Here is a 13,881-nt window from a genome sequence, read left to right as displayed (position 1 = left end):
TTCCTGCTTTTGTTCTTTGATCTGTAATCGGTAACAAGAATTAGGATCTGACAATGGCAGCAAGTTCCTTGAAGCAAATGTTAATATTCTTTCTTCAAAATGTTTTAAATTTTTGAAATAATTTCAAATTTACATGTAAGTTACCAAAAAAAAAAAAAAATTACACAGAGCTCCCATACATCTATCACCCAGATTCCCCAACTGTTAACATTGCTGAACCATTTAAGAATAAGCTGCAGACCTGATGTCCATTACTGGTAATAATTCATTACTTCATTCAGTGTAGATCCCCTAAGTCTCCTCATAAGCTCCATGTAACCATCAAAACCAGAATGTTAACCCTGATCCAACATTACCATCTAATTCCTCCAGTCCCATTTACATTTTGCTAATAATGTTAGTATTTTTCAGTGTGCTTTTGAATTATTTATGGAAATGAGAATAAAAGTCAAAGAAAAAGATGATTTGTGATACAATTTTTCATTCAGGCAAAGTCAATGTCTATGGAAGCACCTCAGTGAATAAAATGAGTTCAAGGCATAAAGGTCTTAAGGAGAAATAGGAGTTTCCCACGTTGTTCTGTGGGCCCTCAAGGACCTCAAGTGTAAGCATTCAAAGCCAAGTGGATGGACTTGCAGGTGAGGGAGGCACCTGTCCCCCATTTAACTCTGATCATGACCTTTCTCTCCTTCTGGCCTGCAGCGACAGTCCTGCCCTGTTAGAATATGGGTAGTGGGGCCAGAGGCATCCATTATGGCCACAGGGCAGTCCTGGGGTGACTCTCAGACACTGGAACGTCAGAAAGGAAGACCCACTCACCTGGTGACCCTGATGGTCAGCCCAGCCCGCCACAGAGTTCCTGCCCTGTGACAGCACTCCCATCTAAGGTAACTGACAAGAGGCTTCCTTCTCTTTGGAATGCGCAAGAAATTATAATGCTTGGAGAGCTCCCAAGAGTCATGAATCTGTGGCTGAGCAAAGAGCAGACGGGGCTCTGCAGCAGGAAGGGGAACTGAGAACCGAGGCTCTCAAGGGGCACAAGCTCTATCACAGTCCCTGAGGACCCTGGAGACTGGGGCAGTGAGCCGGTCCACTGTGGAGGAAGCAGCCTTGCTCCAGGGTCGAATGTCCTGTCCCCCACACCCCCACCCCTGGAAAAGGGAAAGTCGTGTTCTCAGTTCCCAGCTTGGCATCCTTATAATCAAGTCTCTGGGGAAGAGTTAATATCATAATGGAGTAAAAGAAGAAAAAAAAAAGAAACAAAATATTTTAGGAATGTAAACTCTATCCTCTCGCATTACAGTGCAAAAAAACCTATTTTGCCAAAATATAAGATATTAGCTAAATTTTCAAAAAGTAGCTTTTTTTTAAAATCAGAGTAGCTCCTCACTTGGCACATTTAGAATGGAATAGATGACAGTATTCCGTCTCTATTAATGGAGGGAACTTTATCTAAATGTTTGTAGAATAAATGAATGGACCCTACTTAAGTTTTTAAGAAGGGCATTTAAGGCACAAGCTGAGAAAAGGCCATGCAGAGGTAACGTTTCTATTTAAAACCCAGGGGACTCAGTTAAGGTGGACGTTAGGCTATTTGCAGCGAGGTCCTGGGCAAGGGAGTGACTTAATGAAAATTATATTTGACAACATCAATGGAGTTAAATACTGCTAACAAAAGAGTGTTTTGTTTTGTTTTGTTTTTGAGCAGATAAAGGCTTATTGCAGGGCCAAGCACATGGGTGGCTTGTGCTCAAAAAAAAAACCCTGAACTCCCAAAAGAGTTTTTAATGACATCAGAAAATGGTTGCTATGTCACTTTATAGTATTAAGCAAAAACAAACCTCAACAAAAAAAATTTTAAAGCACAAAAGATACCAAATTACATATATAACATCATTTTAAAAAGTAGCAAAAAACCTGGAAGGATGTATGCCAAAATGTTGGTTGCTTCAGGGTGGTGGGTTTTGTGGGTGACTTTTTAGTCTGCTCCTTTACACATTTTCTATTTTCTTCAGTGATCATGTGTAGCTTATAGAATCAGAAGAAAATTCAGGTAAGACAAAAAGGGCAATGGTATTAGAGAGGCCTCGCCTTATTTTTCTTCTCTTGCCCGGGAAAGGCTGGGCGTGTTTGGAAACCAGAGTGTAATGCCGGTGGCACTGTGTCCCACGAAAGGGACACTTCATCCCATACCTCACTGAGAAGATGAGTGCAATCACCATGCCGAGAATGAGGATGCCAGCAATGGTGCCCACGATCGTGAGGATCAGCTGAAATGCTGAAAGGGAAAAGAGAAGAGTAGGAACGGCTTCCCCCAAGCAGACTCCCACTGTCTACTGCACAGGTACATGTGTTCCCAGTGGTTCCTGGCCAAGGGGATAATTGGGCTCTGGTTTCTGACCCTCTTCCAGGACCAGGATGGGTGGGGGGCTCACCTCCTTTAGCCCTCTGTCTGCCCACCCCCTAACTGTGTCTTCAGAACCCAATCAAAAGAGGCAACCTTGCCAGATAAAAGAAGTCCATAAGCACAGAGGAGGCCATGGTGGCAGGACCTTCCTGGGCTTTGTGGGGGGGTGAGATCTCATCGGAGGTCCACACTACCTCCTTACCTCTGCTGGTTTGCCTGCCTGCCAGAACGGACTTTGCTGATAAACTAGAGGAACTGGGTTGGAGTTAAATTTGTCACTAACAGGGGCTTCCCTGGTGGCGCAGTGGTTGAGAGTCCGCCTGCTGATGCAGGGGACACGGGTTCGTGCCCCGGTCCGAGAAGATCCCACATGCCGCAGAGCAGCTGGGCCCGTGAGCCATGGCCGCTGAGCCTGCGCGTCCGGAGCCTGTGCTCCGCAATAGGAGAGGCCACAACAGTGAGAGGCCCGCATACCGCAAAAAAAAAAAAAAAAAATTTGTCACTAACAGAGGAGCTTGATGGAATTGATGAGGGAAGAGTCTGGAGGTTCATTACCACCCATTCTCCTCTGGATCTGCTTGTTTAGTGCTCTTGAAATATGGCTATGGGGTGGCATGTAAGTGTAATTTTAACATACACAGCAGATTTCAAAGACATAGTATGAAAAAAATGTAAAATATCTCATTAATCATCCTTGTACTGATTGCCTATTGAAATATTATTTTCTATATATTGAGTGAAATAAAATGTTATTAAAATCAATTTCACCTATTCCTCTTTACTTTTTAAAATTTACTTAGAGCTTTTAAAATCTGAAATTAAATCTCAAGTTCGTGTTACATTTCTCTTGGACAGTGCTGCTCTAGATCCCTTTGATCCTTTCTGCTTCATGACTGCCATATATGCCACCTCTAACCAAGATGCAAGGGACCATCGACCATTAAGTGTGGAAAAAACCTCAAAGGTTATCTGATCCAAACTTGTCATTTTATAGGTGTAGACACTGAAAGCCCAGAAGAAAGAAGTGACTTAGCAAACCCTGCCTCACAACAAAATACAGTAGAAATTAAAAGCATTTCTTATCACTAACTTTGTGGCTGGCTGGGAGGCTAACAGGAATATTCCCTTCATCTTGGATCATTGATCTTTTAGTTCATTATATAAAATTTAAAATATGAAATCACTTAAAATATACAGTTAGTATTGTCCCAGTCTGGTGGGGGTAGGGCCTGGGAGGGAACCAGGCAACTGAATTTATGACAACACATCCCAAATTAGTAAATAGCTCTGAGACAAAAAGATTATTTGATTATTTGAACATCTGGTTTCTAGTTCTGCTCTACTGGTCTTTATCCTTTTTAGTAGCAGACAACGCATATTTAATCTAATGTAGGAAAAGAATATAATGTTGGGACAAACTTCTTTGGCCTGGGACAAGTCCAGAGACACCAGCCCAACTCTTGGGCTGAGTTCTATTATTTCCCATAACAGAGAGGCTCTGCCCACAACCTAAGGGTGAGCATGGAGTGGACTGACCCAGAAGACAAACTCCAGGTAGATTTTTCTCTCTCTTTATGAAACAAGCCAGAGACTTTGGGGGACTGGACAGAATTCTGGATGTGGTCAATGTCTGTTTCTTAGAAGCTTATTAACAAAGCAAGACTCTTCTACTCACAGTCTTCACAATCAACTCCGCTGTAGCCAAACGCACACCTAAAATACAAGGAGTAGGAGACCATGGTAAGGAGCCTTGTGGGAGCAGGTCAGAGTTCCCACCCAACCTCCATGTCTTCCTTGCACCTTTCTTTCATTCTCTCCTCCCCGTTCCGTCTCCTCTTTCTCTTTTCTTCCTTACGCTCCCATTCTTCCAGGTGAGCACCTTTCATGGCACTCTGGAAGGCTGAGGGGGTACACAATCCCGTGTGGTTCCATTTGCTACCAATTGAACGCTCCATCTTCTGAGCGCCAGGAGGATTCAGCAGTTTGGGTGAAGCCGAGTCCCAGAGGCATGGAGCTTAGTGGGGCCCCCTTGGGCTGCGAGACCACCTGGCTCGGCCATTTATTTGCTGCCCTGTGAGTGGGGACATGTCATTTATATTCTCCGAGCTTCATTTTCCTCACCTGAAAATGGGGAATAAATACATTCCTGACAGTTGTTGTATGAGAAGCATTACCTGCTGTGGTTCCCAGCACACAGAGAATGTTCAAAAACTGATGATGATGATGATGGTGGTGATGGTGATGCTCTGTACCTACCAACTTATGCCAACGAATCAACTTCCAGACCCTAACAAGCTCTATCCTTTTTGCCTAGCTTCAGCTATGACAAGATGAAGAAGAAGGGATTTCTCTTACGGTTGACAGATCCTATGATTATCTTCCTTGTGGCCTGGCAGGCACACGCAGGTAGCGTTCCCGCTGTCCTTCACTACGCATTGCTTATTCTGTGTGTTGCAGTCATCAGGACACTTTGGACCCAAAGCTTCAAAAGAGAGTGATTTCTGGGTAATTTTCAGAAACAACCCCTTCAACACCAAAGTGACACATCACAGAATACAATTTTTTCACGTTGCTTTTTCTGGGTAAAACGAGGTGCTCAGTGGCTCTGCGCTTGACGCGCGCCCTGTGAAGCGGCATGTGGGCCTCCTCACCAGCTCTTAGCCAAGGCCCTATCCAGGCTCACAGGACTAAAGCCAAAATTCACATCCCTCAGACTCTGAAATGCACATGGAAACTTGAGCAGGAAAGTGTGTACTTTGCAAATGCAAAAGGAGAGAGTGGAGGAGGCATGAAGAACATTTAGAAGCATGTGGAACACTTACCAACACACAGAGGGATCTGTGGGTTCGGTCTCAGCAGCCCCGGTTTGCACCGACATAGTAAACCACTGGTGCAGTCATCTTGCCCATTCTCTTTCTCACAACCATAATAATCACACCGACCTTGCTCTAAGAGGCACAAATAATTCAAAGACATATTTAGCAAGACAATATGGATAAGGTAACCTGTGAAAGCACCCCATTCCATTGTGGTTATTGTTGCCTTTTAACACATTTTGGGATTCAACCAATGAAAATCTGAGATTCTGAAATTCAACTCCCCAGGGGATCTCTTCTATAACTATTTCCTTATATTATTCAATTAAAATTAATTCAATCCAGTGCAATGCAATGATGTTCCAAGTCTCTTTTGCACCTACCTCTTTGCTAGGTTCCACAAGGGACACAGTAGCTGCATAAGTTTTGGACCCCATCTTTGGAGAGTTACCTGTTTATACCCTTAGAGAGTCGCATCCAGCAACTCGTAATACAGACTTTAAGTACAGCGGGAATTCAGGGGCTCAGGTAGCTAAAGGTAACATCGTGGAGGAGGTGGAAATTGGGCTAAGTCTTGAAAGATAGGGAAGATTTGAACAGTCAAAGGAGAGGCAAGGTCTAAGTGGAGTAAACAAGGCATGAAAAGAAGTAAAGGATTCTTGTCCAGGAGTGATGGCGTTGTACTTGGGCAGGGGAGAGGCAGTGTGGTGAGGAGGAACAAAAGTGAGAACTCTTGGCTCTACCATTGATTGGCCGTGGGCTTTTTGTTCAATCATTTAATTTGTGGTGGGTCCAAGTTCCCTCCATCTATGAAATGGGCTAATGATTCTTGTTTCACATGATTGTTGTGAGAACTGAATGAACTAATGTAAATGCAATTGTCCACTACAAGATACTCAACAAGTAATCGTTCTTTTGTTCACTCATGGGTATAGCAGGGTTGGAACGTCAGGTTACGGACACTGACTTTTATCCTACAAGCCTGAGAATCCATTGATAGATTCTGAACAGAAGCATGGCATAAGAAAGCCATCTTTTAAGAATGTTAGTCTAGAAGCAGATTGGAAGACATTAGGGACAAAAGGATGAATCTGAGAATAGATTAGGGGGAGAGAATAGGAGCAGGTAGAACAGATATGTGGTTACTCTCTTCTAAACATCCCAAACCTGTAACTAACCTTCCTTCATTACCTGCCATTTGAAAATGCCTCTAAATAAAAACCAGAGAAAGAGATTCTACAACTTTTGACACAGAAAAGAGAATCTGTCTTTGCAGCAGAAGCAAGAGAGCAGGAAAAAGTGTTTTTCTCTAAAAGTTCTGAGCTCTCCCTTCCATGTGCTGGGCGGCTTATGCTCCTGTGGCCATCTCTAGCTGGCATCATTTGGTAATCTGTTAATGTACCTAACAGCACATGCCTGGTCTCAGAGTGGAGAGATGTTGAGAAGAGTTGGCCGAAAAAAGAGCAATTCTCAGCACTGAGACCAGATGGTTTCAAGTTTCCAGGGCTCAGAACCAAGGCAGTTACTAAGTAGAGCCAAATGAGAGAATTGCAAGGGCCCTCAACTTTATTTTGAAGAATGCACTGGTTATTTTCAACTGACAACCACTTGGAGTGGTCAGTCCCCATGCTGATGGGGATCCTCAACTTCCTCATACTTGCTAGAAGTCTCATTCAGCCAAAAGCAGAGCATATGATAAGGTTTTTGTCTTGCCTTGCTGACAATTTCATCTTCTGGGGGTAGAGGTTCTGCCGGCATGAATCGCTACTCTGGACCAAATTCTGACCCTGAGGAGAAATTTATTGGCAGGTAGAAGTGATGAGTCCCTTGGAAGACAAGGACCAAGTGACAGCCAGAAAGAGGAGTATGACTTTGAGAGAGTAAATATTGAAATGTTCAAAAAGGATAAGGTGTAGTTCCATGGCATGAGACTCTGGAAGATGAAAACAGTTCAGGAAAGTAAGAAGCTCTGAAAATGTAATTCTAACTGTGCAGCTGCAAATGATCCCAACAAGCTGTAAAAAAACAAAAAGAAACAAAAAAAAAATGGGAGAGGGCCAGGTAATATAAGAAACTGGCATGGTTTGCACAGGAAGCTCTCAGATGAGAGACATAAAATATAAAAAAAAGATCCTATAACCAAAGATGGAATATTAAAATTGTGACAGAGACAGTCTAGAGTCCCAAATGAGCTCAGGCTTGCCACAAACAAAACCCAAAACAACGACAGCAACAAAAATCCAAAAACAAAGAGCAAAGGGTTAAAAATAAAAAATGGGCAAATGAATGAAAGGGTGTGTATGTTTTCCATGTTACAGGGGCTCATGGAAAGGCCAGGCCTGGTTGGTGTAATGTTGATGAATGACATGAGACAAACAGAATGGCTTCAGAACAATTTTTCTCCAGTCTTGCCAGGAAATAATACTTGGATAGAAAAGAGTTGAACGGACATTGCTAAAGGGACCACAGCCCATGGAGCGGGTACAGTGCAGGGGAGCCCCCATCTTTTCTGATAGAATTTTAAGTGTTTTATTCCAGAGCATTTACATTCCAGGTCCTGAGAGAACAGTGATCATCCGTGAAATCTCGAAAAAGAGAGAAGGTGCTAGAACACTATAAATGAACAGAATTTGATTATATTTTCAAAAAGAGAAATAAGTTTTGCAAACTAGGACATGGAGGTTACAATAAGCAAAAAGCAAACATTTAAGAGACTAAAGAAGGAGTCACAGAAGGATCAAAATGAAAGATGAGGAAGGCAGAATGGGATCAGGAGAATGGTGAGTGGAGGTCCAGAAAGAAGAGGACTTCAGGAATGGGAGGATACTAGTATCAAATGCTACAGAAAAGTCAGAGAAGTTGTGTCTCAACAGAGGCCTTTGGGTTTGGCAACAAGGACTGAGAGCCAGTTGCACAGAGCTGCCCCCAAGGCTAGCCCTGGAAACCTCTGAGATGAGGAACTCCTGATGACTGCTGTGGTGACTGCAGTAATAGTGCCAGTTTATTCCTGCCTTCCTGTGTCCATGCCCCTTCGTAGGGCCTGCCACACTGTGCTTTGTCATGTGAATTGCTTTGGCCATCAGGACAGTTGTAAATATAACATTAGCAGAGAGTGAGAAGCACCTGTGTACTGAAATGTGCCCTCCTGCTGCTCTTGAAACCCTTTTGGACTAACCTGCTGGAGGATGGGAGATCACGCGGAGCAGAGACAAACTGTCCAGCTGAGCCATCTTAGATCAGTCAGCCCTCAGATTATCTACCCAGCAGCTAACGGCCGATGCTTAAGTGAGCCAAGCAGAGATCAGCCGAGCCCTGCCTAGATGAGCAGAACCGCCCAGGTAAGCCCAGCCCAAATTCTGACCCACAGAATTATAGCGTTATAATAAATAAATGGTTGTTGTTAAGGCCACTAAGATTTGGGGTGTTTGTAACACAGTAAAAATGAACTGTTAACAGCTGTCCTGTGGGGGGGTTGTGTCTGCCTAAAGGGGAAACAGTATAGATAAAACTTTCTATAGCATTTGGAAAGCTAAAACTTGGTATAGAGCCCTCTTGTTTCTCCTTTCTTCATCTTTCCTGGTCCAGAGACTATTTGTCCAAGACTACCTTCCAAGAAGAGGAACAAAATAGTCAGTCTGATGACCTGGGGGATGGTTATAAAGGAGCAGAAGCCAAATGACAGGGGAAAGGGAGGGAGGAAGAAAGGACAGATTCAAAGGAAACTGGGAGATGTCCATGGATTCAATTATCCAGTGCTTCTGGCCCCCTTCAAACATATAATAGAAAAATTTATGAAAAGTAGATAGGTCTTCAGGTAATTGTCGTATAAAATTATTTCATACTTACTGATGTATCCTGTAAACTCAGTTGCATTGTGTTCAATTGCTGTTTTAATGGCACTTGATATGTCTTCTTCAGTTTTTTCTGTAGTTTCTGTAAAAATGTTTACTACTGCTACATCAACAGTATGCATTCCAGATCTTGCTGAAGGAGATGTGCTAAAAATGAAATGAATCCATCACTTGATGAATTGAACTAAAGCATCAACAAATTGGTCTTCACAGCAGAAGCAAGAAGAAATATAATTCTGCAGCCTGTGGAAGGAAAACCACATTCACAGAAAGACAGACAAAATGAAAAGGCAGAGGACTTTGTACCAGATGAAAGAACAAGACAAAACCCCAGAAAAACAACTAAATGAAGTGGAGATAGGCAACCTTCCAGAAAAAGAATTCAGAATAATGATAGTGAAGATGATCCAGGACCTAGAAAAAAGAATGGAGGCAAAGATCCAGAAGATGCAAGAGGGCTTCCCTGGTGGTGCAGTGGTTGAGAGTCCGCCTGCCAATGCAGGGGACACGGGTTCGTGCCCCGGTCCGGGAAGATCCCACATGCTGCGGAGCGGCTGGGCCCGTGAGCCATGGCCACTGAGCCTGCATGTGCTCCGCAATGGGAGAGGCCATGGCAGTGAGAGGCCCGCGTACCACAAAAAAAAAAAGAAGAAGACGCAAGAAATGATTAACAAAGACCTAGAAGAATTAAGAACAAAAACCTGGAAGAATTAAAGGACAAACAAACAGAGATGAACAATACAATAACTGAACTGAAAAATACACTAGAAGGAATCAATAGCAGAATAACTGAGGCAGAAAAAGAGATAAGTGACCTGGAAGACAGAATGGTGGAATTCACTGCCACAGAACAGAATAAAGAAAAAAGAATGAAAAGAAGAAATGAAGACAGCCCAAGAGACCTCTGGGACATTAAACACAAGAACATTTGCATTATAGGGGTTCGAGAAGGAGAAGAGAGAGAGAAGGGACCAAAGAAAATATTTGAATAGATTATAGTCAAAAACTTCCCTAACATGGGAAAGGAAATACCCACCCAAGTCCAGGAAGCAAAGAGAGTCCCATACAGGATAAACACAAGGATAAACATGCTGAGACACATAGTAATCAAACTGACAAAAATTAAAGACAAAGAAAAATTATTGAAAGCAAAAAGGGAAAAATGACAAATAACATACAAGGGAACTCCCATATAAGGTTAACAGCTGATTTCTCAGCAGAAACTCTACAAGCCAGAAGGGAGTGGCATGATATATTTAAAATGATGAAAGGGAAGAACCTACAACCAAGATTACTCTACCTGGCAAGGATTACATTCAGATTCAATGGAGAAATCAAAAGCTTTACAGACAAGCAAAAGCTAAGATAACTCAGCACCACCAAACCAGCTCTACAACAAATGCTAAAGGAACTTCTCTAACTGGGAAACACAGAGAAGAAAAGGACCTACAAAAACAAACCCAAAACCATTAAGAAAATGGTAATAGGAACATACAAAATTACCTTAAACATGAATGGATTAAATGCTTCAACCAAAAGACACAGGCTTGCTGGATGGATACAAAAAACAAGACCCATATATATGCTGTCTACAAGAGACCCACTTCAGACCTATGGACATGTACAGACTGAAAGTGAGGAGACGGAAAAAGATATTCCATGCAAATGGAAATCAGGAGAAAGTTGGAGTAGCAATATTCATATCAGATAAAATAGACTTTAAAATAAAGAACATTACAAGAGACAAGGAAGGACACTACATAATGATCAAGGGATCAGTCCAAGAAGATATAACAATTATAAATATATACGCACCCAACATAGGAGCACCTCAATACATAAGGCAACTGCTAACAGCTCTAAAAGAGGAAATCGACAGCAACACAATCATAGTGGGGGACTTTAACACCTCACTTACACCAATGGATGGATCATCCAGACAGAAAATTAATAAGGAAACAAAAGCTTTAAATGACACAATAGACCAGATAGATTTAATTGATATTTATAGGACATTCCATCCAAAAAGAGCAGATTACACTTTACATTCCATCCAAAAAGAGCAGATTACAGATTACACGGAACATTCTCCAAGATTGATCACATCTTGGGTCACAAATCAAGCTTTGGTAAATTTAAGAAAATTGAAATCATATGAAGCATCTTTTCTGACCACAATGCTATGAGATTAGAAATCAATTACAGGGGGAAAAAATGTAAAAAACACAAACACATGGAGACTAAACAATATGTTACTAAATAACCAAGAGATCACTGAAGAAATCAAAGAGGAAATTTAAAAATACCTAAAGACAAACTACAATGAAAACACGACAATCCAAAACCTATGGGATGCAGCAAAAGCAGTTCTAAGAGGGAAGTTTATAGCAATACAAGCCTACCTCAAGAAACAAGAAACATCTCAAATAAACAACCGAAGGTGTAACCTTACACCTTTAGGTGTAAGGTTACACCTTACACCTAAAGGAACTAGAGAAAGAAGAACAAACAAAACCCAAAGTTAGTAGAAGGAAAGAAATCATAAAGATTACAGCAGAGATAAATGAAATAGAAACAAAGAAAACAATGGCAAAGATCAATAAAACTAAAAGTTGGTTCTTTGAGAAGATAAACAAAATTGATAGACCTTTAGCCAGACTCATCAAGAAAAAGAGGGAGCTCCCTGGTTGCACAGTGGTTGAGAGTCCACCTGCTGATGCAGGGGACATGCATTCGTGCCCCTGTCCGGGAAGATCCCACATGCTGCGGAGCGGCTAGGCCCGTGAGCCATGGCCGCTGACCTGTGCGTCCGGAGCCTGTGCTCCACAACGGGAGAGGCCACAACAGTGAGAGTCCCAGGTATGGCAAAAAAAAAAAAAGAAAAAAGAAAAAGAGAGAAAGGACTCAAATCAATAAAATTAGAAAGGAAAAAGAAGTTACAACAGACACCGCAGAAATACAAAGCATCCTAAGAGACTACTACAAGCAACTCTATGCCAATAAAATGGACAACCTGGAAGAAATGGACAAATTCTTAGAGAGGTATAACCTCCCAGGACTGATCCAGGAAGAAACAGAAAATATGAACAGACCAATCACAAGTAATGAAATTGAAACTGTGATTAAAAATCTTCCAACATGGCTTCCCTGGTGGCGCAGTGGTTGAGAGTCCGCCTGCTGATGCAGGGGACACAGGTTTGTGCCCCAGTCCGCGAGGATCCCACATGCCGTGGAGCGGCTGGGTCTGTGAGCCATGGCCGCTGAGCCTGCACATCCAGAGCCTGTGCTCCACAACGGGAGAGGCCACAGCCATGAGAGGCCCGCATACAGCAAAAAAAAAAAATCTTCCAACAAACAAAAGTCCAGGACCAGATGGCTTCACAGGTGAATTCTATCAAATATTTAGAGAAGAGCTAACACCCATCCTTCTCAAACTCTTCCAAATAATTGCAGAGGAAGGACCACTCCCAAACTCATTCTAGGAGGCCAACATCACCCTGATACCAAAACCAGACAAAGATACTACAAAAAAAGAAAACGACAGACCAATATCACTGATGAATATAGATGCAAAAATACTCAACAAAAGACTATCAAACAGAATCCAACAACACATTAAAAGGATCATACACCATGATCAAGCCGGATTTATCCCAGGGATGCAAGGATTCTTCAATATATGCAAATCAATCAATGTGATACACCATATTAACAAATTGAAGAATAAAAACCATATGATCATCTCAATAGATGCAGAAAAAGCTTCTGACAAAATTCAACACCGATTTATGATAAGCACTCTCCAGAAAGTGGGCATAGAAGGAACCTACCTCAACATAATAAAGGCCATAGATGACAAACCTACTGCAAACATCATTCTCAATGGTGAAAGATTGAAAACATTTCCTCTAAGATCAGGAAAAAGACAATGATGCCCACTCTCACCGTTATTATTCAGCATAGCTTTGGAAGTCCTAGCCATGGCAATCAGAGAAGAAAAAGAAATAAAAGGAATACAAATTGGAAAAGAAAAAGTAAAACTGTCACTGTTTGCATATGACATGATACTATACATAGAGAATCCTAAAGATGCTACCGGAAAACTACTAGAGCTAATCAATGAATTTGGCAAAGTTTCAGGATACAAAATTAATGCACAGAAATCTCTTGCATTCCTATACACTAATTATGAAAAATCTGAAAGAGAAATTAAGGAAACACTCCTATTTACCATTGCAATAAAAAGAATAAAATGCCTAGGAATAAACCTACCTAGGGAGACAAAATAAAACTATAAGACACTGATGAAAGAAATTAAAGATGATACCAACAGAAGGAGAGATATACCACATTCTTGGATTGGAAGAATCAATATTGAAAATGACTATACTACCCGAAGCAATCTACAGATTCAGTGCAATCTCTATCAAATTACCAATGGCATTTTTTACAGAACTAGAACAAAAAACCTTAAGATTTGTATGGAGACACAAAAGACCCCAAATAGCCAAAGCAGTCTTGAGGGAAAAAAACGGAGCTGGAGGAATCAGACTCCCTGACTTCAGACTATACCACAAAGCTACAGTAATCAAGACAACATGGTACTGGCACAAAAACAGAAACATAGATCAATGGAACAAGATAGAAAGCCCAGAGATAAACCCACGCACCTATGGTCAACTAATCTATGACAAAGGAGGCAAGAATATACAATGGAGAAAAGACAGTCTCTTCAATAAGTGGTGCTGGGACAACTGGACAGCTACATGTAAAAGAATGAAATTAGAACACTCCCTAACACCATACA

General features: G+C 41.8%; 1 protein-coding gene across 1 annotated transcript in view; it reads right to left on the bottom strand.

Moving 5' to 3' along the window:
- MUC13 (mucin 13, cell surface associated) overlaps positions 1-13,881 on the bottom strand; it is a 45,495-nt gene that overhangs the window by 196 nt on the left and 31,418 nt on the right. Inside the window, exons 6-11 of the mRNA XM_007449710.1 lie at positions 9,070-9,221; positions 5,230-5,355; positions 4,763-4,889; positions 4,083-4,120; positions 2,194-2,278; positions 1-21 (exon numbers count right to left, since the gene is read on the bottom strand). The exon at positions 1-21 is cut by the window's left edge and continues 196 nt beyond it. Of these exons, the coding sequence (XP_007449772.1) occupies positions 1-21; positions 2,194-2,278; positions 4,083-4,120; positions 4,763-4,889; positions 5,230-5,355; positions 9,070-9,221 (549 nt within the window). The remainder of the gene's footprint in view (positions 22-2,193; positions 2,279-4,082; positions 4,121-4,762; positions 4,890-5,229; positions 5,356-9,069; positions 9,222-13,881) is intronic.

Source organism: Lipotes vexillifer, unplaced genomic scaffold, assembly GCF_000442215.2.
Source record: "Lipotes vexillifer unplaced genomic scaffold, Lipotes_vexillifer_v1.1 scaffold1378, whole genome shotgun sequence".
NCBI lineage: Eukaryota > Metazoa > Chordata > Mammalia > Artiodactyla > Lipotidae > Lipotes > Lipotes vexillifer.
The sequence above is the reverse complement of the archived record's forward strand: the minus strand, read 5'-3'. Positions and strand labels throughout refer to the sequence as shown.